At 36.7% G+C, this 27,925-nt stretch overlaps 1 protein-coding gene across 4 annotated transcripts; it reads right to left on the reverse strand.

Annotated features, from left to right (window-relative positions):
• Positions 1 to 1,922: 1,922 nt before the first annotated feature.
• dync1i2b (dynein, cytoplasmic 1, intermediate chain 2b) lies at positions 1,923 to 21,313 on the reverse strand. Of its 4 annotated transcripts, none has more exons than XM_082136146.1 (17): positions 21,177 to 21,313; positions 17,094 to 17,202; positions 16,771 to 16,885; positions 15,271 to 15,361; positions 13,321 to 13,380; positions 12,036 to 12,151; positions 11,880 to 11,966; positions 11,612 to 11,774; positions 11,428 to 11,527; positions 10,549 to 10,674; positions 9,593 to 9,739; positions 9,383 to 9,496; positions 6,143 to 6,276; positions 5,910 to 6,054; positions 4,451 to 4,591; positions 4,256 to 4,381; positions 1,923 to 3,187 (listed from the first exon to the last, which is right to left on the reverse strand). In XM_082136146.1, exons 2-17 carry the CDS (start codon positions 17,199 to 17,201, stop codon positions 3,074 to 3,076), a joined length of 1,887 nt encoding a protein of 628 aa, XP_081992272.1. In that variant the 5' UTR covers position 17,202; positions 21,177 to 21,313; the 3' UTR covers positions 1,923 to 3,073. The 4 variants fall into 4 exon arrangements, with proteins under 4 accessions (XP_081992272.1, XP_081992271.1, XP_081992274.1 ...); XM_082136145.1 differs by having other exon boundaries at positions 15,271 to 15,412; XM_082136148.1 differs by lacking the exon at positions 13,321 to 13,380.
• Positions 21,314 to 27,925: the final 6,612 nt, after the last annotated feature.

Below are 27,925 nucleotides of genomic sequence, written 5' to 3' on the forward strand. Positions count from 1 at the left end.
ATCCGGCAAATCAGGGTTCCCACACATTTTGATCAATGGATCGTCAGTTACGTTTCTATTCATGATTACTGGATGTTAAATTTTTTTAAAAAATAATTACATGTACAAAGTGCAATTTCTAGCTATGGAAATACGATTATGTGATAATTCATACAGTGATCATTGTGCGCTTGAAAGTCCAATTATATTCCCATTCAAATAAGGGAATTTTAAACAAATCCACACTGCCCGGCCAAACAGAGTCACTGATTGGATTTAAAGAGGCAAATGCTTAAGAGTCTATGATTGGATCATTATGGCTATGATTATTATGTTTTTAGTGTGTTAGTGTTAGGCAACAGTTCTTCTAACCCTTATTGATGGAGTGTGTAGCTTTTCATTTCTTAAACATGTAGGAAGACACATCATGGCCAGATTCCAGGATGACAATGTCCAGATTCATCAGGATCTGTGAAAGAATGGTTGGGAGGAGCATGAAGAATCATTTACACATTAATTGTCTCCTCTGAGTCTTTGGGATGTTCTGGAGGAGACTTTACACAGTGCTGGACTCTTGCATTGACATTACAAGATCTTGAGCAAATATTGATGCACATCTTGATGGAAATAAATGTTGTGATGTTATTGTCATCCTGGAATATGGCCATTATGTGTCTTCCTAGATGTTTGTCTTAGAAAAGAAAAGCTACACACTCCATCAGTTAGGGTTAAAATAACTGTTGCCAAACACTTACATGCTAGAAACATAATATTCACTGCAATAATGATTTAATCATAGACTCTCCAAGCATTTGACTATTTAAATTTTGGCCAGGGAGTGTAGAAATGAAATATGCATTTTATGTTTCAAGGTAATTGTGAATAAACTATGGGTATTAACACAAAACTCTTTCCTGACAGTGTTATTTTATTATATTTGTTTAAGTTGTCAGCCAGCGGCAGCATCTTTGATCATTTTCACGAGATTTTCATGACCCCCAGAATATTTTGTATGAATATCTGAACATACAAACTATCAAAAGAAAGAACAGAGCCTCTGCTGTTAAACAATCAAACAAAATCCATTTTATTCTAGCTTCATGCATTCTTTTTTTTTTTTTTTATCAACATTTGAATATGGGTAAGTTTCATTAAAGCAACATTTTGAACAAAAAGCTGAGAAAGTCAAGTTTTTGCCAAAGACTACGCCTGGATCGGATTCAGAGCGATGATCAAAACATGGAGTCCATCAACACCCAGTAAGCTTGTACAGTCATGAACCTCTTTGGGTTCAGTAACGTTATGCAGTTTTAAATGTATATGCTGTTTTATGACTGTGTTAGTTCACATGTGTGTAAGCAGTGCTTCTATCGCTTGTTTCTGCTGCTTCTTCACTGGTTTCGACTATTTCTCAAGATGCATAATAGCGTCCCATGCTGTGTAACACTCAAAACATGGGTTGCCGGAGCCGGAAAAACTCGACAATGGCAGGGAAAGAGTTAATCGCCAGCCATAAGCTCATAATCATGAAATCCAAAGCTATAGAAATTTCCAGGACTTCTTTACAAGATTTAATTTACACAAATTTTCTGGACCAAAATCAATTTTTAAATTCCCTGATTTGTCTGTGTTTTCCATGACTGTGGGAATCCTGATGACTGTAATGAGACGTCAGATACAGAGCTCAATATCTAGAGCTTCCTTCATTTCACCAGTCATAAAACAGAAACACAACACAAAGGAAACAGACATAAACAGAATAGCTTTGGTTCAGAATGTGTCGAGATTAAGGCAGGTTTGATTTTCTGGGCTGGTTCAGGATTTTTTTTTTTTTTTACAGTTTCATTTTAGATGCTCTGAACTCTTTAATTGGCCTAAAGTCAAGGTTCAATTCATGTCGTTTAAAAACATTCTAGATTGCCAATGTTTTTTTTTCTAACAGCAAGATTTTAAGCTAAACATTTATGTGAAGATATAAGGGAAGCTCTTTTCAGGTCTTGTCAGTTACACTAATTAATGTTGCTTATATAATGTCAAGAAAAATACATAAATTAGATAAATACTACAAAAAATCCATAGAAAATGAAAAGATTTATATATTTAACATTTCTGTAAGAGCACTCACGATGTGAGCCGGGACGTCGCGAATTTGAAACGTTAAATTGCAGATTAAAATGGTACAAAAAAAACTAAATATACCAAGAGGCAGACGTGGACAAGCCGGTTATTAATTACTTGGCTTAAAATATATTAGTAAAATAAATGGCAAAATAATAACACTGTGTATTAAGTCTAAATATTTGCCCAAGGGAACTTTTAAGTTTAGACCAACAGGTTTCGAGATGCTAATCAAGGAACCACAGCCCCTTTAAAAATGACAAAACACTGAGCATTTTTTACACTTTCTGCAAAGGCAAAAAAAGGTTTTCAGTCATAAGTGCCAGAATGAACAAGCACCAGAAGGACATAATGCTGTGTGATGGAAGATTGTGGATAGGTGTGTGTTCTAAGGTTCGCTTTAAGGCATTCAGAAGTAAGAACTGAGATACATGTTGGAAAGTGTGTGCGATTTGAGTTATTACAAACGTACATGTTCAGTCTTTATGAGCTAAAAACAAAACGCATTTGTTAAAAAGCTATAAATATTCCAATAATGTGAAAGTTTGTCCAGAAGGGAATGTTAAAAATATTCCGCCTCTTAAAAACCCATTTTTCTGCAGTTCCTCTAGGTTACGTCAGTGTCTTAAATCGTTATAAAGATGCTGTACAATAGTTTGCATATTCGTAGTGCTAATGCTGCTGTCCAGCCTTTCCTACAAATCAGCCTCTAATCTGATAAATATATAAAAACATTATAATTCACACCTGATAAGATCTACGCTAACCAACTTTACCATCCCATCCCACTACGAATATTACTTCGCAACACTAAGTGCTTAATTTGTTAAAAGCTAAGTCTTGCTTTCTGAAATAATCCATTTTAGAATTAAAAAGCCCTAGATTGTCATCCAGTAACACTAAAATAACTTCAGAGAGGGTGGAGATATGCAAATGCGGGGGAACCGTCATTGGTCGGCAGGGGTTGCCGTGGTGATCATGCAGCCAATCGTTGAGCAGCCAGTTCCTCCACATCCTCCCGGTTCTCGTTGATCTCTGCGAGCGTGCGCACAAACCGAGTCCACTCGTCCTGCCGGGGCACTGCAATTTGCTGCAGACAAAAAAAAAACAGATGAGTTTCAATGACAATCGTACGGAAGCTTGTTTCCACCAGGGAATAAAACATTTAAAAAAAGTAATTGCCTTTTGCCCCCTCAGAATTTGCAATTTTATATCCACAATTATTGGAAAAAAATCTGAATTGCGATATATAAAGTCAGAATCTGATAAATAAAGTCACAAATGCAAGAAATAAAGTCAGAATTGCAAGAATAAACTTCCAAATAATTTTTCTCTCTCGATTACGAGTTTATATCTTGCAATTCTGATTTATTTTCTAAGATATAAACTTGCAATTGTGAAAAAAAGTCATCTTTTGCTAATTTTTATCCCACAATTATTGGAACAAAGTCAGATTTGCTGTATATAAAGTTGCAAATGCAAGAAATAAAGTCAGAATTGCAAGAATAAACTTGCAATAAATTTTTCTCTCTCAATTACGAGTTTATATCTTGCAATTCTGATTTATTTTCTAAGATATAAACTCGGAATTGTGAAAAAAAGTCATCTTTTGCTAATTTTTATCCCACAATTATGGGAACAAAGTCAGATTTGCTGTATATAAAGTCGCAAATGCAAGAAATAGTCAGAACTCCAAGAATAAACTTGCAAATAATTTTTTTCTCTCAATTATGAGTTTATATCTTGCAATTCTGATGTTTTGTTTAAGATATAAACTCGCAATTCTGAGAAAAAAGTCATCTGGCAATTCAGATTTTTTTTCTCAGAATTGTGAGATATGTGGTATGTGAGATATGACTTTTTGTGGAAAAAGTCAGCAGACAAAAGTTACTATTCACTCAGCATTTTCACTGGAAAAACTGCCATATAGATATTTTTTTATATTATCTCATAATTTGGCAGCAGGAATATTAGGCTGCTGTCACTTTAAGACCTGATGCACAGATCCATTACACTGTTTCCTTTCTCAAATGTTTACATTCACTTAAAACATAGAGTATGGAGTATTCACATAAATACAGTCAACTTAATTTATATTTATATATAAAAAAGCAAGATAAAAGTAAAAAAAAAAGTGTTTCAGCAGTGTCGTCCTCACCTCTCCAACATCGTAAATGTGCACCTGTCCCTCGGAGTCGCCGACGGCCACCTCTCGTCCCGAGTGAGCCCAGCGCACGCGGTTCAGCGCAGGGTTTCCTTCCACCATTACGCTCGCTGTGGGGACCTGAGGCAGCACATAATCATTCAAGATCTGGGGATCTGTTCACATTATATTTCTGTGAGATTTGTGTACCTCAGTTTCATTGTTAAGGTTCCACAGGTCCAAACGTCCGACCCCGTCCACACAAGCAAACAGAGCCGGGTGTGTGGGTGACCACATGACATCATACACGTAGTCGGAGTTGTCCTCAAAAGAGTACAAAGGCTTATTGTTCTGTCAGGAGAGACACACAGAGCAGTGTTGCTACTGTTCACTAAAACAAAACTATAAAAAAAAAATGTGTGCATTTAAATAAAGCTAAAATCAAATATAAATATTAGACTAGAAATTAAAAAACACTGAATAAAGTAAGTTGAAGTACTAAAATGACTAAAACTGAAATAAAAATGAATCAAAGCTTACAGATTTATCTTTCCATCCCAGGATACCGATATAGCTGATGGGAATGCCATTTATCAATAACATTTCTCAAGTGTTGACACAATCTTTTTTTGTTGAACTTAAAATAAGTTTAGTTAAAGTAAAAAACTAAATGACTAAAAACTGAATTAAAAAGAAACTAAATCTTATTATTCTTTCAGGAGAGACACGAACAGACCGGTGTTGTTACTGTAAACTAAAACTATTAAAAAAAAAATCATTAAAGGTGGAATCAGTCGTTTTTTAAAAACACTTTTGAAAACTGTGTTGGACCGACTACCAAAACACACTTGTAACCAATCAGCAGTAAGCGGCGTGTCTACTGATGATGGGGAAGAGAACGCTCAGTGAACGCTTACAGAAAGAGAGAGATGGCAGATAAAAAACTAAAGAGGAAAATGTCTGCTGAACTTAAAATGAAAAAGAAGGCTTACGATCCGGTGTTGTGCCGAATTCCGACCCCCTGCAAAATTATTACCCCTCCTAGTTGAAGTCAGTACCCGATTGCCTAATCCTAACCCCGCCCCTAATCCTCCCCCCTCCCCCACAACTAATCCTAAACCTACCAATGCTAGGGGAGGTAATAATTTGGCACAACACCGGCAGGTAGAGCGGATTCCGCTGTAGTCGTTGCCTGGGTTACGGTTGCGTAAGGAAGTGTGGGGCGGAGCTATCAAATTAGGGGCGAGATCATTTTGGGGTAGGGGCGTGTTTGTTTTGGTGATTTCAAATATCAACATTGGCCAAAAGTGTTTTTCAAAAACTACTGATCCCACCTTCAATTTAAATAAAACTCAAATTGATGAAAACGTAAAAACCTTAAAAGAAAATAACAAACCGAAATAGAATAAGTTGAAGAACTAAAATGTATAAAATGCTAATAGAATCAAGCCAAACAGAATAAAAACAAATTTAAAAAAGAGAAAATGACAAGCACATAACAAAATTATTAAAATTAAAACTAATACTAACTAATAATAAAAAATAAAAAATAAAAATATATATATATATACTATAATAATATATAAATAATACTTAATAAATCCTCCATCGGATCGGAGTTTCCACTTCATCAGCAGTGTAGATGTTTAAAACAGTAGTGTATTATCACCTTGGTGCTCCAGAGTTTGACGGTCCAGTCAAAAGAGGAAGTGACGAACAGGTGAGAGAAGTCGACCGGTCCTGACGCCGTGTGGCAGTCGAGCCCTGTGATTGGTCCATGATGACCCTCAAACATCTCACTGATGCCCGCTTTACTACAACACACACACACACACACCAACAGAAATCAAAGACTTGTGCGGATGTGAAACTGACACACACAGTCCTGGCTCACACTCTTACCTGCCATGTCTACAGGAGGTGTAGATGGACCCGTCCTCACTGCCCACAACAAAGTTATTGACATCACCCAGAGGAAATGACATGGAGGTCACGGCAACTGACTTGGACTGTTTGAATACGAGCTCCAGACTGTCCTACACACACACACACACACACACACACACACACAGCAGGAGTGAGTTTGACTCTTGTGTATCTGGATGAAAGAGAGCAAATGGCACTGTTTCAAACCCTAGTGAGTTTCCTACCAAGACTTTTTTGTCAATGTTTTTAGGATTCATAGAATTTTTATATTAATGCTCTTGGCAGACGCTTTTATCCAAAGCGACTTACATTGCATTCAAATACATGTTTTACCAGTTTATGCATTCCCTGAGAAAAAAGTTTGGGGTCGGTAAGATTTTTTGAGAGAAGTCTCTTCTGCTCACTAGGGCTGCATTTATTTGATAAATATATATTGAAAAATACAGTAAAAACAGTAATGTTGTGAAAAATTATTACAATTGAAAATAACTGCTTTCTTTGTGAATATATAGTAAAATGTAATTTATTCCTGTGATCAAAGCTGAATTTTCAGCATCATTACTCCAGTCTTCAGTGTCACATGATCCTTCAGAAATCATTCTAATATGATGATTTGCTGCTCAAGAAACATTTATGATTATTATCAGTGTTGAAAACAGTTGTGCTGCTTCAAATTTTTGTGGAAGCTGTGATTTTTTTTTTTTCAGGACTCTTTGATGAATAGAAAGTTTAAAAGAACATAATTTATTTGATAAATGTTATAACATGATTTATGTCTTTTGACAAATGTAATGTGTCCTTGCTGAATAAAAGTATCAATATCTTAACAAAAACAAAAACAAATATTACTGAGCCCTTGAAGGGCAGTGTATGTAGATGGCGTGTGTGTGTGTGTGTGTGTGTGTGTGTGTGTGTGTGTGTGTGTGTGTGTGTGTGTGTGTGTACACTTGTACAACTATCTTTGTGAGGACCAGTTTGAGTTTTAGACCATTGGAGTGAGGACAAAGAGAGTAAAGTGAGGACATTTTGGCAGGTCCTCACTTTCTGAGAGCCCTTTAAAGGCCTGTTTGAGGGTTAAGACTTGGTTTTAGGGATAAGGTTATAGTGAGGTTAAAGGTTGTATCAGCGATTTCAGGCCCAAAAAAGGCCCAAACATAAATGATCACATTCATCGAATCTTTCCTAACGATCTGCTAGCTGCCCGCCCCATAAGCGTCTCTGTAAGCAGCCTAGGCTCTGAGATCTGCACACAAAAACAATTGGTTTCACCAACCACTCAAAAACAAAATAAATAGTGTTCCAACCAATCACCGACAGGGGAGGGTGTTGTGAGGTTTTGCGCTCGTACTCGGCTGCACGCAAAGTCAGAGCTGAAGAAGAAGCCAGCGTCTATCAACGAACAAGAGAAATTGAACATGGCTGAGACAATCCCCAAGAGGAGGAGGAGGAGGATTAGGGCGAGGGAATACCATCGTGTTTATTCCAAGACACGAATAGTTATCGGGAAGGCTTTTGAAAGGTGGAGAGAACTAAAAGAACTGACATTTTTTCAATCGGACGCCGAGGTTGCACTGTTTCTTCTGGAGAGGTGAGTAGCTGCTAGTGCTGACTTGTTTGGATGTGAACTGTGTGTGAAAATAGGGATGTCCCGATCAGGTTTTTTTGCCCTCGAGTCCGAGTCCGAGTCATTTGATTTTGAGTATCTACCGATACCGAGTCCCGATCCGATACTTCTATAATACATAAAAAAAGAATAAAGAAGAGCGAAAAAACAGATCCAGGATGTTCCTTATTTTTTATTTAATTCACCTTATTTTAACATTCAACAACTCTGTTAACAAACAGAGCACTTCTGTGAGGTAGCTTGAACAATCAAGTAATAAATAAGATAAATTCTTCGCTTTTGGACTTTAGTGCAACAGTAAATATATAAAAAAGTCTAATATAAACAAATAGCACCTCAACTTAAAATACCCGGCAGGCATGTAAACAAATAAAATATAAAAGTGCCACAGTGTTTGCAAAGCCAGTAATGTGCTTTTAGGAACTGCACTCCTAACTCTTACGCCGGTTTCACACTGCACGCGTATTTAATTTTTTTTGCCGCCCATGTTAACAGATTAGAGCATTCACACCGCACGCAGAAGCGGCGCGGCAGTGCGTAGCAGAGCAGAGCAGCAGTGCCGCGATCGTTTCGGCGCCGAGTCTATTTTTGCTGCGCAGCTTACGCTGAATTAAAGTGACAATGCATTGATCATGGCCAAAATACACTGCAGTTTTATCCAAAAGTTGCATTGATGATATCTATTGTGTTTTAAACAGTCAATCAAATGACCAACAGCAATTTAAAAAGAAAACAAATGTTCAAAAACAAACTTGTTGCCAGAACAATAAAAACAAAGATGAACCAAAAGTTATATAAATGAAATTATTAATAAAATAAGCTTCTTGACAAGTCTTTTCTCTTAAATGTATTTGAAAACGAAATAAAGCAATGCCAACTTATCCATTATAGAGTACTCTGTCTGTACACAACCCGCGGTTCAGCCGCGCGTGACAAACGCTGCCAGTGTGAAAGCAAAACGCGCGTGTCCTGCTCCTGCTCACCATACGCACTGCTCCTGCGCTGCAGTGTGAAACCGGCGTAACTCTGTGCCACCGCATAACTATAGATGTGTTAAAAAATAATGAGAATATACATATATATCCGAGTCCTGATCGGGAGGTAACGTCCGATTCCGATCGAGTCTGAAAACACGTGATCGGGCCCGATTTCCGATCACATGATCGGATCGGGACATCCCTATGTGAAAATATCCTTCTTGAAAAAATATGAGCGAAGCTCGACTAAACTTGGGTAAGCTCTAGCTAACGTAGGCGACATTATGCAATGAGCCATCATTGAGGTAGAACATCGATCTGAATATCGTGTGTCTGTCGCTTTAAGAAATGCGCGTACATGATCGTTTTTTCATGATGCACGAAACGGGAGGGAGGGGCGAGCTAACTTGGTTTGTTCTCGCTTCAAACTCAAACATAAGTGACGTCACCCACAATCACTGATACAACCTTTAAGGGTAGGTTTAGGGTCAGGGTTCGGGTTAGGCACTTAGTTGTGATGGGTAAGGTTAGGGTAAGCGGCTAGAGATTGCATAGTGTCAATGAATGTCCTCATAAAGATAGATGTACAAGAATATGTGTGTGTGTGTGTGTCACCTGTGGTGTAGACAGCATGTCCAGACTCCAGGAGCACATCTTCCCATCCGTGGAGATGCTGATGAGATTGTGAGCGTTCTGAGTCCCCACCACATTCACACAGTACACCGGGTGCTGGAGAGAGAGAGAGAGAGTGTGAGAGAGAGAGATGATCCACCGGAACAGTGTGGATGATGATGATGTATTGCAGGGGTGTTTGTGCTTGTGTACCGTGTGAGCTGAGGCTGAGAGCGGCGTCCTCTGCACAGGTGTGCGTTTGTTACTCCGGTTGTCCCACAGCACGATCTGACCCGAGTACGTGCCTCCAACCACCAGATTCGGATGAAACTGTGCAAACGCTGCTGACATCACTGCAGACTGAACAAACACACATATTCCATGAGCCACGTGACCTTTGAACCTCAACATAATAATATATTATTATTATATAAAATTATGTAATATATAATATTTAATAAAATAATAAGACTAAATAATTGTTGTTATTAACAATACATTTAGTTCATTATGTACTTGAGCAGGATCAAGCCTTCCATAAACCTGTAATTCACACACTGACTGGGCACATTTAACCTCTCAGGATATTCATTTTTAAGAATTTCAAGGTTTACTGTGTGATTTGTTTATGCATGCATGTATGCGTGTATTTATTTATTTATTTTAATTAATTTTAATAATCCACCCATCCATCCATTCTCCAAAACTAAAATGAAATGAAACTAAAAAATAATGAATTAAAATCATTTTATATTGTATTATTTTTTATGTAATTATTTATTTTAATAAAAAATATTTATTATTATTTTGTTTTTCAATCTCAAACTTTTTTCAGTTTTATCCACAATCTTCTTAATTTCCATGAGATAAATAATGTGTGATCTTAAGACGAGATCCTAATAAAACCAAGACAAAATTAGGTTACACTTTATTTTAAGATGTCCGTGTTACAGTGTAATTATACATTTAAGTACCGAGTAATAATAATAATTAACTACATGTACTTACTACTATAGGGTTAAGGTTAGTTGCATGTAATCACAGATCATTTAATGTTATTACTATAGTAACAACATGTAACGTGTAACGAGGACACTGTAAAATAAAGTGTTAGCCAAAATAATAATAAAAAAATTGTAATGCACAGAGATATGCACTGAGATGGTCACCTGGCAGTGGAAGACATATTCCGGTGTGGTTTTCTTATATTTCATGTTCCAGACCAGAGCCACGCCGTCCGGCTCATGTGGCGCGTCCTCATTACTACAATATGATGCCAACAGCAGCTCAGGGTACTGATGGGAAGGAGAAAACAGGAACAGTGAGGGGAACTACACTGAAAAGATAGTATTTAAAGGGATGGTTCGGAGTAAAATCAACCTAGGGTCCTCGAACATTATTAAAGTTAGAGCTTATTTAGAGATATAAGACGAATGGCTTAGTGCAGGCGCTAATGGATCCAAGTTTGTATCTTGTAAATTACCCAACTAATAATGCCCAGAATGGTACCAAACTTCTACAGTAGTACAAATCTGTACTCATAAAACAAGGCATTGGAAAGTTTGTAAGTACATCAGGAGTTTATTTAAATAACACTTGCCTGACGGCTCATGCTACCGCTAACCCGGACTTCGAGGTCACTTCTGTGATTTGGGAAAAGCAGGAATTTCCAGGAATGCACTAATATTTTGTTGGTAGTACCAGTTTGCAACAATTATTAGTTATCACGAAGTCAACACTTCGGAAAAAATTATAATTCGTCGTTACACTACATCCTTATGCATCGCTTTCTGCCAGGACTTTTACGGGCTTTGGACAACCTTGGATCCATTAACGCCTGCACTAAGCCATTCGGCTGATATCTCTATATAATCTCTAACTTTAATAATGTTCGACCAAGGGAAAAAAGGCTTCTGGGGGGGTGTTTGGCTCGAGGTCATGGTGCAAAGGACCCTAGGTTGATTTTACTCTGAACCATCCCTTTAACTAAATACACACTATCAGTCAAAAGTTTGGACACACTTGACTTGAGTTGCATGATCATGTACCTGTGGTGACCAGTCGAGACACGTGACGACTCTGTGTTTGGACCAGCGTTCGTCCGCAAACTGCCTGTTCAGGTAGAGTTTGGCCCCGGCCTGCGCCTCCCTGAAACAAACACAGTCACACGTCACACACGACACACCAGAGCCGATCCACATCTGATACCAGATCAGCGAACACTCTCCTCACCCCTCTTTATCCTGAAGGTCTCGCCCGCTGTAGTCGAAAAACACATCCACCTGCTCAGAGAGCGCGCGCTCCATAATCCGAGAGCTGTGGTCAAAGAAAGTCACGAACTCCGACGAGTGAAGAATCTGCTGTTTCTCTTCCTCCGTCAGCTCATGAGGCAGCGCTACACAGAAAAAGGGTCCTCCATTAATATTCTGATTTCTCGTCTAATGGAACGATGTAAAATGAATTGTTTGATTTCTCTTGTTGCCGTGTTTTAGAGCGCTACCTTCTTCTTCCTCTTTTTGAGGGTCTTTCTCCTCTTGAGGCTCCAGAACAGGCTGTGTCACGCCCGAATCTTCCTCCTCTTCCTCATCTACGGACAGCAGAGAAAGAGTTTAGTCTCATTACTGCTTTAAAGAAAAGCAGCGTGTGTGTGACTTACCATTTTTGTGATGAGTTTGTGTGGGCGTCTGGGTCTCTTTTGAGTATGACACCATCTCTTTGGGCGGGAAGTCCACCTGCGTGACCTTTGACATGCCCAACTTCAGCGGGCCACGTCTGCAGAAAATACAGACACATATGTTGAGACGGAAAAATGCTGTGGGATACACATAAAAATATCTGTGATAAAATATTACATTAAAAAATAACAAATAATTTAATTAAAAATATTAAACAATTAAACTGAAAATTATAGATAATTTAATTTAAAAACAATAAATAAATAAAGAATTACAATTATAATTAAACTAAAAACAACAAATCATTAATTCATAATAAGTAAGTTAATTAAAATGACTGAAACTAAAAATAAATAATTATATAGGGAATAAATAAATAAAGTAAATAAATAAATAAATGACAAAAATCAACATTAAATGTATAAAAAATATATATATATAAAAAACATGAATTAATAATAAATAAATAAACAATTAAATAACTTAATTTAAAAACAACAAATAAACAATAAATTAATTAATGAAATAATAAAAATACTTAAATCAAAATAAATCAATTAATAAAATAATTGATTAAATTAAAATCAACAAATAATTAATTAATAACTAATTCTAAAACGAAATTATTATATAAATTGTACATGAATAAATAAAATGGGGGGGGGGAATATACAAAAAAAATTATAAAATAAAATAAAAAATTATTAAATTAAAATAAATGAAATAAATAAATAATTAAAGACTGGAAATAATTAATAAATAATAAACAACAACAAAATTACTAAAAACTAGAAATTCCATCTGCTGAGGGGTGATAATGTGTCCACAAGTCAGTACGATAGTTTAAGCATCTTAGAAAGTACATACTAAACTACATGTAGTTTTAATAGTTTTAATTCAATGTTACATAAGGTACATTTCATGTTGGTCTGAATGCTTTCCGACAGGATATAAGATTGTATATTGATAAATCCTGGGTCACTCTACCTGGACTTAAGCGGGGGGAGACTAATTCAAACATGTTAAAAAATAATAATCTGAAATTACCTTTAAGGTAGTTAAACATAATTTAGCTAGTTATGCTAGGGGAGCCACAGTGCATCACACAATTCACTATTTGGTTCATCATGACTGTCCATGTAAAAAAAAAAAAAGGCAGCAGGAGTGAGAGGACACATGTGAAAGAAGGATAAATGAAGGAGAGGCAGGTAATAAAGCAGAGAGTGCGCAGCAGGAGTGATATTAATGAGAGCGAGACAGCAGTACCCGAGCTGAGAGTCTGAATGGAGCAGTAGAGTAGAGGGGTCAGAGTCCCAATGAAGAGTCCTGTTAGAGACACATGCATGCACACGGTTACAAGGCAGAGTCGCTGTTACACACGTATACATGTGCATGCAGATGACTTCCACATAGTACACAGCGCAATACAGACAATAGAAATCAAACCCCAAAGTACTTTACATATATAGTTTATATGCATGGCTTTATGAAGTGTTTATGGAGGGGGGGTGTGTTATGATGTAAGATGGTAGAAATGTGTCGACTGTTTTTCTGCACATTTTCATCTTCTCTTGTTATGCTGTCGACTTGCAAAAATGCATTCAATTATATTTAAAATGCTTTTAAAATGTGAAAAAAAGAAGATGTGAATACTTTCTGAATGTACTGTATATGTGATGTGTATATACAATATATATATGATATGTGATGTGATGTAGATATTTTGATATATACAATTTATTTGATATATACAATTTTACAACTGAAAAAGTGCACTTTTTATAACACTCTTTTTTTCAACTGCTGTTAAATAAAATTATGTTGAATCTCGGAAAAATCAAAACATAAAATAGAAATGACAGAAAATATTGCGTCAAATTAAAAGAATGGGAAAAATAGATGAAAAGATGTTAAGACAATGATGAAAACATATTTACAGTGAAACATGGAGGAATGTGAAATACAGAGTGTGAAGAAAAGTTAAGTTGTTGATGCTTTCCAGGCAACATTTTAAAATAATGAAATGTTATACAATGTGAAGCTGTTTTTTTTCATCATTTGTGTCATGAATTAAAAAAAACAGGATGAAGAATCTTTTATTTGTTAGTTACTTAATACCCTTCATTAACCAAAAACAGGCAATCACATGGTTGTTTAATATACATAATGTATTAATATATATATAACCATATTTTAATAGAATTTTAAGCAAAATGAACTACACTATCTTTCAGAAGTTTGGGGTTGGTAAGATTTTTTAATTTTTTTAAAACTTTTTTAGTTTTTGAAAGTCTCTTATGCTCAAGTCTGCATGTATTTGATCAAAAATACAGTAAAACTGTAATATTGTAGTAACAATAATAATAATTTACATTTTTACAGCACCTTTCCAAAGCCCTAGGTTGCTTTACAAATTTAGGTTAGAGGAATACAGACAAAATACAAACATATACAAACATCCATAACAAAGTATAGTTCACAGACCAAGAGCTGAAGAGTAATATTCAGGGAAAAAATGTGTTTAAGAGGTTTTTGAAAGACAGAAAGGGAGGATGCTTGATGGATATCTTGAGAGCACAAACTGGAACACAAACGTCCTGTTCACAGCTGGTATTAAGATGCGTTTTGGTCGATCGGATCACAAGTAGAGACGTTTAATACAGGTGTAAACAGGATCTAAAACGTTTTGAGCTTGTCCACTTTCAGACACTTTCAGAGGGAGTCGAAAACACATTCGTAGTGAAGACACTCATGTGATCGAATGTGTTCAAACAGCCACAAAACACTGTCTACTCTCCGTCTACTGAACTAATGCGTGAACATTATGGGAAGAGCTCTAGCCAGAGAGACAGGATTTAAACTTTGTCGGCTGAAGATCCAAGTTTGGTTTGAAGATGAAAAATGTACCAAGCACAATGTTCTCTCCCCATTCCTGATTTCTAACACACACTCACAGCGTTCGATCGACGTGATCATTTATTTTTCAGGATTCTTTGATGTATAGAAAGTTCAAAAGAACAGCATTTATTTGAAAAAGAAACATTATAAATGTCTATTTATCCTTGTTGATTAAAAATATGTTTTTTTTTTAAAACCTTACTTACCCCAAACTTTTGAATGGTAATGTACTGTATATACATTTCCTGTGACGTAAGATCTTGGTCATTCCCTCCACCTGTTCTGTATCATGTACACGTGTGTGTGTGTGTGTCTCACCTCGGCCCCGTGCCACCGTCTCCCGAGTCCTGGCTGCCCGTTTCGCTGGGTGTGCCCACTGATTTGGCAGAGGGGGACATGGGAGGGGGGACTAAATAGTGAAACAGACACGTATCCTCTGTTACCACACGCAGAGGTTGCACTACGCACACAAGCATAAGCGGGGCGAAGGGGGGGTGTTTGGAATTAAAAAAGAGCATAAAAACATCCAAGTAAAAAAGGATGAATAAAAAAGTAGGTAAGCAACAAAAAGCAAGAGGATGGTGCAAGAAACATGAAATCAAAGAGGATTGAGTCACACACAAAAAAAAGAAGACAAAAAGTGCAGTGGTTAATATTCATGCAGGATCCTCATTCCAAACCAAACCAAACTATCATGTTAAGAAAGAAAGAAAGAACAATGAACGATAAAACCAGAGGAAATGGATAACATAATTATGAAGGTTTTGGGTTTTTGTCAGCTGGTCAGGCAAAACCAGCAAAACCAGCTTAGGCTCATTTAAACAGGTCATATATCAGCTGGTCATAAATCAGGATTCTCCCTCTAACTAAACAAAATAACATCATATCCTTGAGGTTCTGATAATGTTAATTGATGCAGTCTATTTAAAATGTTGAATGAATCTGAATTAATTATTTTTATTGAATGATTCAATGACTCACTCATAAATACTTCACTCGTTTCATTACGGGATGAATCAGCGTTTTTTAACGAATCTCTTGAATGAATGATTCAATGACACATTTTTTAACAGTCACTAGTCGCCACCTGGTGGCATAACACCATAACAATGTAATCGTAACGTGACGCACCGTGTTACTTTCAAAAGGAGATTTGCTCTATTTCGATCGCTATCGTAGAAATCAGTGTTTAGCTTACATCTGAACTATAAACTTCTGTGACAATATGAATGATTGTAACACATAAATAACGAAACTGCGCGGTTAAAAAGACTGTTTGTGAAGCTGATTCACACCTATACATGAGTACTGCTCTCTCTGGGTCAGCGGCAGCGCGAATACAGATCTGGATGTTCGCTGTGATCAAACTTGTCAAAGGTTTATTAGATATTCTTATATCTAAGAATGAGATCGTGTGGGTGTTTTCGATCTTTTAACGATTAATCGTGCAGCTCTAATCTATACATTAGAAATAATAGCTTTAATGTCTCACATAGACTAAGTGGACAAGTTTCTGTTAATGTGTTAATGTGTAAAGTTAATGTGTTAATCTGTTTGATCAACAGAAAAAGGTTGTAAAAGTCGTAGAACAAGTAATATTTGCTGTATCATTTCAATAAATATAGTCTTTTCTCATTGGAAATAAGGTTTTGCGTTCTGAAAGTTTCAGAATGTGCATCAAGCTCTAACATGACCTCTTCATGATATAATTGTATGTAGATGTAGATTACTAATACTGTAAAAAAGCATGCTTGTTGTGAACACATGCTAGTGACAAAAACCAAATATAATTTCCCATGCTGCTTTGTTGTTTCATACCCATGGAGGCATCCACTATCCCCATGCTCTGCAGCAGAGCCTCTGCCTCCCTCCTCTTCCTCTCCAGATCAGAGTCATCCTGCGGAGGAGACGCTCCCTCCCTCCGGCCATCCAGCTTCAGGAGAGAGGGAGAGAGAGAGAGAGGGGAGAGAGAGAGAGAGAGAGAGAGAGAGAGAGAGAGAGAGAGAGAGAGAGAGAGAGAGAGAGAGAGAGAGAGAGAGAGAGAGAGAGAGAGAGAGAGAGAGAGAGAGAGAGAGAGAGAGAGAGACGTGTTTCAGTGTAACAACCACAGACATCAAATCACAGGTTAGTCCACAGCTCACCTCTTTCTTCTTGCGTTCTTCCTCTTTCCTCTTCTTCTCCTCCCTGATCTGGGCCAGGCGTTGTTTCTTTCTCTCTAACTCTGCTTTCAGCTCACTTTTGTCAGACATTCTGCAGACAGACAGACACACACATTTAAAGTCCCCCTGTGGTGAAAATCAAGCTTTTAAAGTAGTTTATAAGTCTATGTGGTGTTTTTAATATGCTTTATGACAAACCATGTGTAAATTCATAAGTCGACAGCATTGCTGAGTATTTTCTCCTTAAAACCGCAGTGAACCAAAGACAGTCTCAGAAACACGGATTGAAATCGCTGGTGTTTCTGACGTCACAAACTACCTTGTAACCAATCAGATCAACGAGTGATCGTCAACGAGTGGATCTCTGAGCTGAGTGAGTGAGTGGAGGCGGGGCTCATTTGCATATTCATAGAACCGCGTATACTAAATGAGGCAAGGGTGTAGAGTTACATTCAAGCTATTTTAAGGCATAAGACTTTTTATTTTTCAAGGAAAAAACACTTAAATATGTAATTTTGGTGATTAAAGATGAGTTTTAAGGGATAAAATGATTGACTACAAGGGGACTTTAAGTCTTGTGAGTGTACTTTCCAAGAAAGCCTTTGGACGCTACAATTTTGTTAGTAAATCTGCTTTATTAGAGGTTATTATTTAGGACATAAAACAATTACAAAAATAATGCAGACAACACTTTAAGACATCTTCCATTAAAACTGAAGGGTGTCGATTTTGGAATAAACTGCTGCTTCAATGTATATGTAATGAGTGATTATAATTAAGATATTAATCAATATTTTTCCTTCTAAATATCACGAGTTGAATGACTTCTCTAGGCTTGTGAGATTTTACTTTGTTATAGAAGTTACCAGTGTGATCACTGAAATGTTCTTTTCATGCATTCTCTAATGTCTGTATTTGATTATGAATGCAGTAACAGTGCTTCCTCATTTAGCCCGGCTTCCAGAAATTAAATATGGAAAGATGTTTTGTTTTGTTAAGAAAGGGCTTCAACATGTGTCAATGATTACATCTGTTTTTCTAGGGTACTCTGACAACTATGGTCACAGGGGTCATTGAAGTCTATAGTTTAAAGGTGCACTGTGTAATTAGCGGCATCTAGTGGTGAGGTTGCGAATTGCAACCGACAGAAGTGAATACGGTGGCCGACAGGAGAAGATGTCTCGTCTGAGACAGCAAAGAGTAGCCAGTTAAGCAATGAGCTTTCTTTACAAAGATAAATTAAGAAATTAGGTTTACTTAATTATTCAGTAAAACGATATGTTATTGCAAATATTACTGTTACTTGTTCATCATTGTGTTTAGCTTGCTTCTTTGCACGAAGAACAACATAGTGACGAAACGCGTTTGACCGTTTAGGGCCACTGTAGAAACATGTCAATGTAAGGGGACCCGCGATGTATATAGATAGAAATGGCTCATTCTAAGGTTATAAAAACATAATGGTTCATTAAGTAAGGTCTTTATACACCACTGAAAACATAGTTATGTATTTGATATTGCATTTCTGTCCACAGATCCTCCTAAATATTACACAAATATTACACAATGCACCTTTAAGGGAACCTTTCTCAGTTAAAGCCTTACTTTCCAGTCAGACTAAAGTGTAGCTCTCCTTGAGAGAAAGAACGCATTATCTTGATGTTTTGAGAGGACTCTCCTGTTTATAGTGAGAGTCTGGCCAAATCCATCCTTGGAAAAGCTGTGTGTCGGTGTGTGTGTGTGTGTTAGTCTTCTTGGTTGCAGGTTAAGGAACCACTGGCATTACTGGAGATTGTTCTGGACACAAATCTGCGACCTGGAAGGTCACGACGTGCCTAACTTCAGGGTCCGAGTGTCAGCCGCATAATCGATGGAGATATGCTTCAATCTATCTGTAAATGTGTGGAAAATTATTATGTTTATCTATTTCTTAGCCAATCAGAAACTGCAACCTGAAGCAAGGACGTAGCAATGGCCTACGGACTCCTGTGTGAGTCTTGAAGCTGAACTTCTGCTGATGAAACTGCAAACTATCTTCAGTAAATCTTTTCTTTAATTTATTATAATTCTGACTCCGGGTCTTCATTCATCATATCTGGTTCTGGGTCTTTGACTGTTAAACCCCTTACAAAAACTAACAAATTATAACTAGCTTGTTTTATTTGCTAGTTGATTCATCTTACACGAGCGGCTTCTAGTGGTCACTCAGGGAATATCACACACATCTGAGGTCATTCTGGTCCACTCCACACCCATGATGAGCAGAACACCACTCCTCCACCGCCTCATCAACAGCTTCACTCGGGTCTGACGAACACGACTCAGTTTGAATACTTTAATGTTGCAGAATTGAGCAAAAGTCTGAATTTGAGAACTGGATATTTTCGATTTATGAGTGTGAACTTGAATTGGACACAAACCACAGGTTTTTGATCTGGGATTTGAAGGGGAATGACAGGAAGAAGAATTTACTGAATTGAACAAAAGCAGGTGAAAAAAAAAGTGCCTTAAAACTTCCTAAATTATTTGCACGATATATTGATAAACCCCTCTTAAGTTTAATTTGATTTATGCTGTAATTTGCTTTGATATATTTCATTATTTATTATATTAATCAATACATTATTGTAATAAACAATAATTACTAAATGTTTTTAAGTGATTATTTTTGTTTTAGTTTTTACATTTTTATTTAAAAATATTTTTATTTTTCCAAGCGATCCTGGCTGGATTTATTGTGCTCGTGTTAAACAGTGATAATGCCTGTTTGTTAGAGGAAGTCCATCACAAGTTTTAACAATATAATATTAATTGTGACAATTTATTCTCTGACATGTAAAATACATTTTCTGATTTAATATATTTCTCTAAACTAAGTTCAACATTGTCTAAATATATATATATACATATATAACACACACACACAACAACAACAGATTATATAACAAATATATAAAATATTATATATAAATAATACAGATAAATATAAGTATAAAATTATACATATAAATAAAACTATATATGCTTATATAGTCACCAATTTAAATATATATGTATATAATTTCTTTTATTTATTTTTTTAATAGGTGACATTTGAAATGATACTAATGTTATATAATGTTTATGGAATAATTTTGTGTGTAAGATTCATTCTGTTATACAAAAAAAAAAAACATTATTAATTACAGTAGTTATATTCATTTCTTTATATAAACCCAGTTGTGTTTTAATTCTACTACCTTACACCAGACTCAAAATTGTATTCCACAATTCTCTGTGACTTAAAATTAAATTTAGGAACTGAACTGGAAAGTTCTACAATAGGGTTTTCCAATACCGAATGAAACACATCACTGTTTTTACAGTATAATGGAATAACATTTATCAAAGATAGACCTATTTACCAACAAATATAATTGAATAATAGAATAGAATAATATATATTCTTATAATAATCGTACATTATATAAAATGTTTATTATTTTTGTTTACTAAATGACAACTCGCTGCGGCTACACATGTAGTCTGAGAAGAGTGTGTTTATCCCAGTGACACACACACACACACACACACACACACATACACACGCACACACAAGGGACACTCCTGTAAGAGTCCCGGATGGTCAGTCAATATGGCTGCATGGCAAACCGGCCCGGTGAAAGCATAAGCTCGCAAACTAACATGAAATCATTCGTTTAAAAAGCATAATTACTTTTTATTGATACAATTATTTAAGCTGCGCGCGCAGGACTGTTGATCCGAAAGAGCATTCATTAATGTATCATCATTTGTCTAGTTGCATCAGCTGTGTATTTATGTTTCTTTTTCCCCCCAAACCATTTGAATTGATGTTTAATAACACAATGCATTAGGAATTCATTTTGTGCTTTGTGTTAAATCAATTTCAGCAAGACTGTATAAGTTATTATAACATAAATGACAGTTAAAGCGCACACGTCAGACGGCCTCATGAATCAATGCAGAAACACCGCCTTTAAAACACACAAATAATTCATTTTAACACCAGAAACTCTACAATAATAAAGAAAACATTGTTCTTACTTGAAATAAAATGTTAGCGGCTTGGGGTCGGTATGAGGAGGATTATTCTTCTGTCAGCGGACTAATAACTTATTATCCTCTTTCTCTGTTGTGACAGCAGCGGCAGTGCTGAATCTGGGATGCGGCTACGGGTGCCGTGAGGTGCTTTTCTCAAAACAGAGCGGATGCGGCGTTTCGTAAAGTGACCACTAGATGGCGCACATTAACTTGACAGATCAGTGATGAACTTCCCTTTTGAACCCCTGTTGAACCCTATGTTTTGAACCGTAGACTGTAAAAAAAATTGTTTTGAACACACAACACAAATAAATACCATTACCAGTCTCGCGATGACGTCCTGGATTCAATCAGAGATTTTAATTAAATCCCAAACTAGACGCGTGATTTTTTTAGTATTAGTTTTTATTCGATTTTCTTATACAAAATAATCTAAATAATAACATGCAAATAGAAAATAAACCTAAACCCAACAAAAAGAAATGTACAAATTTATGAAACGTTTTGAACAATATTTAGCTTAAATTCCATATCTAAGGGCCAGTGATAGTAGTCAGAAATTAAAATGATAAGGAACATGAAAGAAAATAATAAAATAAATTATTAAAACTAAAGGATAAACATTAAGAAGTGTTTAATAAAATACACTTATAAAATATAACACATAAAAATATAATGAAATGTTTGTGTTGCATTTGCATGCTGTAATAAAAAACTACATAGTACATGGTATTTACTCCTAAGTCTTGAAGTTATTTTCTTAGTTGTTAGATCAGAGAAATGTTTTCATGTGTAACCGATGTATAAGCATGACGTTTAAGCAATGAATAAGTAAATGTTTTTTTACTGGTGTGTTCAGCCATACAGTCTGGCACTTTCTTATTATAAAAGGAAAGATGAATATGTGTAGGCGGTAGATGCAGAGCTCTATTTCTGGCTCTGGTTTTATGCTTCGTCAGGTGTGATTGTACTTGTTCAAGTGTCTTGTAAGGAAATAAATGTAAGTCTGAATGTAGTGTGTTTTCAGTTATATGAAACACTTGTGCATAATCCGGACTGACATGTGAAAGAATGTAATGTTGATGCATTAATTTATTCTGCAATCATTCATTACAAGAGAATATAAATCAATAATTCACCAAAAAAAATTAAAAAAGAGAGAGAGAGAGAGAGAGAGAGTTCTGTCAATATCAGCCTCATGTTGCTCCAATTATGGATGCATAATTTTTTTATATGCAGCTCTTTTCCATATGACAATATGGAGTGCAGTTCACAGTGCTTACGAATATCAAACAACAGCAGCAAAAACAACAAAAAGTCCTAAAATTAGTCCATACAGCTCATTCTACTTCTCATGTTTTCTAAAGTCATATGATATGCATATTCAAAATGGTGTACTGTGTTATGACTGAGCCTATGCGAGAACCTATACTGCATTATTGTGTGAATGACACCAAAGCTGGCTAAAAACAATACAAGTTACAATAAAACTGTTATCACGTCATTTTTTTCCCGCACCACACCCTGTTTGCCAATGCAGTTGGTGATTTCATTCATGAACTGTTGTGAATTTGATATATGAGGGGAAATATGACAACCTGGGTATGAGTATGTGTGCATGCTGGTGCATGTGCTTGATTCAGGGACTGTGTGTGTGTGTGTGTGTGTGTGTGCGCGTGTGCGTGCGTGTGTGTGTGTGTGTGTGTGTGCGTGCGTGCGTGCGTGCGTGCGCGTGTGTGTGTGTGTGTGTGTGTGTGTGTGTGTGTGTGTACGAAATGAGTAAAAGCCCTGTAACCCACATCTCCTTTGTCTTTTGCCATATGACAATGGCTGTAAAGGGCCGTTGTAGTTTCCATGGCAACATGTCTGTGACTAAAAATCGGGTTATGGGTTAGCAGGTGCATGAACATGCATATGTGTAGAGATGTTTAACTATATTTTATCACCCCACATCAATCACACTTCCACGGCATCAGAGGAAATATATCTGCAACAGACACAAACGTCACCTGTTACCACATTAGTTTGGGTAGCTTATATTGTCTGATAGTTGAAAGGCACAAAATGCACAGATATATCTTGAAATTATATACAGTACTGTGCAAAAGTCTTAGGCATGTTAATATCCCCCGCCCCCCAGTTAATATCCCCCTCCCCCGCCAGTCAGTTATTTATATCTTTTGCTGTAGTGCAGGGATGGGCAACTTCGGTCCTGGAGGGCCACTGTCCTACAGAGTTTAGCTTCAACCCTAATCAAACACACCTGAACAAGCTAATCAAGGTCCTCAGGATTACTAGAAAATTACAGGCAGGTGATTTTTTCAGGGTTGGAGCTAAACTCTGTAGGACAGTGGCCCTCCAGGACCGAAGTTGCCCATCCCTGCGTGTAGTGTGTCAGTAGGAAATATCAGTTTACATTTCCAAACATTCTTTTTGCCATTAATTGTAATAATCCAGTGAGATTTGTGTATGCACAAGGAGTCTGACAACAGCCAGGATGATCTGATCTCACCATCATCGAGTCCATCTGTGATTACATGAAGAAACAGAAAAAACTGAGACAACTAAATCCAGAAGAACTGCGGGAACGTCTCCGAGATGCTTGAAGAAACCTTCCTGCAAAGCTACCTGAAAAACTATGCGCAACTAAGTGTACCTGGACAAGTGCCGTTTTATACGCAAAGGGTCGTTACACCATATATTGATTTGAATTAGTTAATAGAAGTTAAATCATAAATAAATTCAATTTGTGATTTTATTTTTGAAAGCATTCTCACTTTATAGCATTTTAACACGAGTGCCAGTGCTTTTCACAGTTCTGTAGCTTTGCAGGAAGGTTTCTTCAAGCATCTCGGAGACGTTCCCGCAGTTCTTCTGGATTTAGTCTGTCTCAGTTTTTTCTGTTTCTTCATGTAATCACAGACGGACTCGATGATGGTGAGATCAGATCATCCTGGCTGTTGTCAGACTCCTTGTGCATACACAAATCTCACTGGATTATTACATAAAGTAATAACATGCCTAAGACTTTTGCACAGTACTGTATATGTATATAGTTTTAGACTCTTAAGCATTTGCCTTTTTAAATCCAAACAGCGACTTTCTTTTTGGCCGAGCAGTGTAGGATCTAACAGATCACAGAGCTTGCTAAGTTTCTTAGGTGCTTTAAACAAAAATTTCAAGATTTTAAAGATATGACGCCACAAATCTGATAAACTTGATTATTTCTTTCTCAAAAAAATGCTCATTATGTACAGCCGGAACTGTGTAAACACAAGGAGGACTAGCTGGGGGACCTATTATGCCCCTTTTTACAAGATGTAATATAAGTCTCAGGTGTCCCCAGAATGTGTCTGTGAAGTTTCAGCTCAAAATACCTCACAGATCATTGATCGAACAATGTTGTAAATGCCAGTTTTTGAGTGGAAGGGAAAGCATGTTGTTTCCAGAAGAGGGCGGAGCCTACAGCTCGTGCCTCGAAAAAAACACAAAACATCTGTTTGGTTTTGATTATCATCTCTAAGGTGGCCACACTCACATTATCTGCATGCGTTTTATAGCCATTATCAGTCTAAACCTCTGATATATGGTTTTTTGAGCGCACACATCCGAATCACACGCACAGAAAGCTGGATGTCAGACGCAGCGTCCCGTGAGGATTAAAGGGATAGTTCACTTTGAAATTAAATTTTGGTATGTTTTAGCTTAAGTTACCTCAAGGGCATCCATCCAAGATGTAGGTGTCTTTGTTTCCGCAGTAGTTTCAATTTTGATATTTTTAGGTCAAACCGTTCTTGTCTGTCAGTTATTAAACCGTTATGAACGGTTTGACCTAAAAAAACCCTGCATTATATGACTCATATAATGCAGGTCTATGGTCACCACCTCAAAGAGCATGCACAGAGAAGTCCAAATTAAACAATTCCCCATCGTAAGTACACATTGATGGCCTAAGACACGAAACGAGCGGTTTGTGTTAGAAAACGAACAGTATTTATATAGTTTTTACCTCTTGTACACAACCACGTCCAAGTGATCTGCTTGTGCAGAACGCGCGCACAGGTCACACACCAGGAAGCGCGCTCGCCCTCAGATCACTTGGACGTGGTTGTGTACAAGAGGTAAAAACGATATAAATACTGTTCGTTTTCTCACACAAACCGCTCGTTTCGTGTCTTAGGCCATGAACTATCCCTTTAAACTGAGTTCTCTTTCCCGTCTTATTGCGCTTAAACTATCAAAAACACACAAAGTTCACATTGTGTTGGTTGTGTCTGTGAACGTAAACAGCAGGGAAAGAAATCGCATGTGTATTCAGTACCTACTGCTATATATGCCTGAGGGTTATTCAGCCTGAGGGTGGCGATCTAATGATGATTGACAGACTTTAGTACACATGTCAAATGCATAGAATGCCATCATAGAATTGCTTTAAAGGGATAGTTCAGCCAAAAATGAAAATAAGCCCACACCCTCAAGTGATCCTAGGTGTATATGACATTCTTCTTTCAGACGAATACAATCGGAGTTATATTAAAAAATGTCCTTGCTCTTCCAAGCTTTTTAATGGCAGTGAATGGCCGTTTATGTTTTGAAGTCCATAAAAGTGCATCCATCCATGATAAAAGTGCATCCATCCATGATAAAAACCGTTTTAAACTTCTAATTTGTGACCGGTGTTTTGTTTTGCTCTTTCCTCTGTGCTTCCGTGTTCATCATTTCATTGTGCGTCAGGTCAAGGATTACTCTTTCGCCGTAAATCGATGCGTACGGCCGTCTGCCGGAAGCTAGTTATTTTAGTCGATAAAGTTTTAAATATGGATATTTTTCTTACACAAACGCATTGCTTCGCTTCAGAAGGCCTTTATTAACCCCCCGGAGCCGTGTCACGACAGAGTCCGTCAGCAGTCGTGGGCGGAGCCTAAGCATTTGTGACGTCACAAAAGCTACAATCTGCAAATGGCTTTTTCTGAGACACTGCTTTGATTTAAGGGGATTAAAATGTATTAAAATACTACAATTTAAATTAATAATTTGATACAATGCACTTATTGTGTTTTTACATTGTACTTATATATTTTTTTAAATGGTAACACTTTATTTTACAGTGTCCTTGTTACATGTTACATGTACTTACCATAGTAATAACAGTAAATTATGCATAATTACTTGCAACTAACCCTCAACCAAATCCTAATCCTACCCTAACCCTTAAGTAAATACTTGTAGTTAATTAATATAACTCATACTCGTACTTAAATGTATAATTACATTGTAACAATGACACCTTAAAATAAAATGTAACCAAAAAAATACCTGCATGCAATAACAGCTGTAATTCATCTCTGTAATTACATCTATGACCTTTCCCTTACATCTTAACCCATGCACCTTAAACCTAACCATCCCACCAAACCTGTACTAACCAGCCGTATACACCTCAATAGCAGCAAAAGACTTTTGCAATACATCATTAACACAATAACAATAAGTTAATTGTCCCTAACACATTTTTATTTATTTATTTTTATGTAAGTACATCAAAAGAAGGTAAGACGGTAAAGAGGTTCTTTTCATCAGACTGTGGAGTGGACAGGGTTAATGGGCGTCATCTGAGGAAGAGAGTATTGTACGTTGGACATGGTTTGGTATGTAGCATATTACTAAAGATTGATAAATGCAACGTCTAGTCAAAGAACAAGGCATGATGACTTATACTGTAACAGCATTTTACCCTTCAGCAAGTCATTTAATTCAGATTACTACCTCAATAGGATAAAAGTGTCTGTTTTTTTTTCTTTACAGCTCTGTGTGAACAGCTAATGCATTATTTTCCTTTTAATAACTTGATGGTGGGGGTGAAATTATGTCTGTGGAAATTTTAGACTCTGTGACATAGAATTTTCCAAGAACACCTTCAGATTGTGAAGGAGGAGGAACCTGACACATTTCCGGTCAGATGGGAAAAAGCAGTTCCTCAAAAAAGAATCTAGTGTGATTCAGCAGGATCTATTCATAAACCGATCAACCCCATGAACCGATACTGCTGTCATCTGTTGATGTGAAAAGGCAGAACATTTGCATTTGAAATTTTCTTCAGTTCAGCAGAATATATAATGTGTGCTCTTACTGCGGTGAATTCCTCTGTGGTGAGTTGAGACAGAGGAAGATAACTTTAGTGTGATGTGTGTTGTGAAATATGTGTCTGGACTGGAGCCGTTCAGAGGGTAAAGCTCAGTTCTGGGCAGATCTCTGAGTCAGCAAATCACAGATCAAGATGTCTGCGTAAACCTGCATAGACAACCACACACACACACACACACACACACACACACACACACACACACACACACACACACACACACACACACACACACACACACACACACACACACACACACACACACACACACACACACACACACACACACACACACACACACACACACACACACACACACACACACACACACACACACACACACACACACACACACACACATTAGGAAGTTTCATCCATTAAAAAAACACACTTTACATTGTTTTGTTTTGTATTGTTTTATATATTATGTTTTGCATTATATTTATTTAATAGTGATTGTTGGTAACACTTTATTTTACAGTGTCCTTGTTACACCTGTTACATGTAGTCACTATATTAATAACTAAAACTATAGTACTATAGTAAAATACTACAAGTAGGCTACATGTAGTTAATTAATATTACTCAGTACTTAAATGTAAAAGTACAC

The sequence above is a fragment of the Leuciscus leuciscus genome (assembly GCF_965113295.1).
Source record: "Leuciscus leuciscus genome assembly, chromosome: 14".
Taxonomy (NCBI): Eukaryota; Metazoa; Chordata; class Actinopteri; order Cypriniformes; family Leuciscidae; genus Leuciscus; species Leuciscus leuciscus.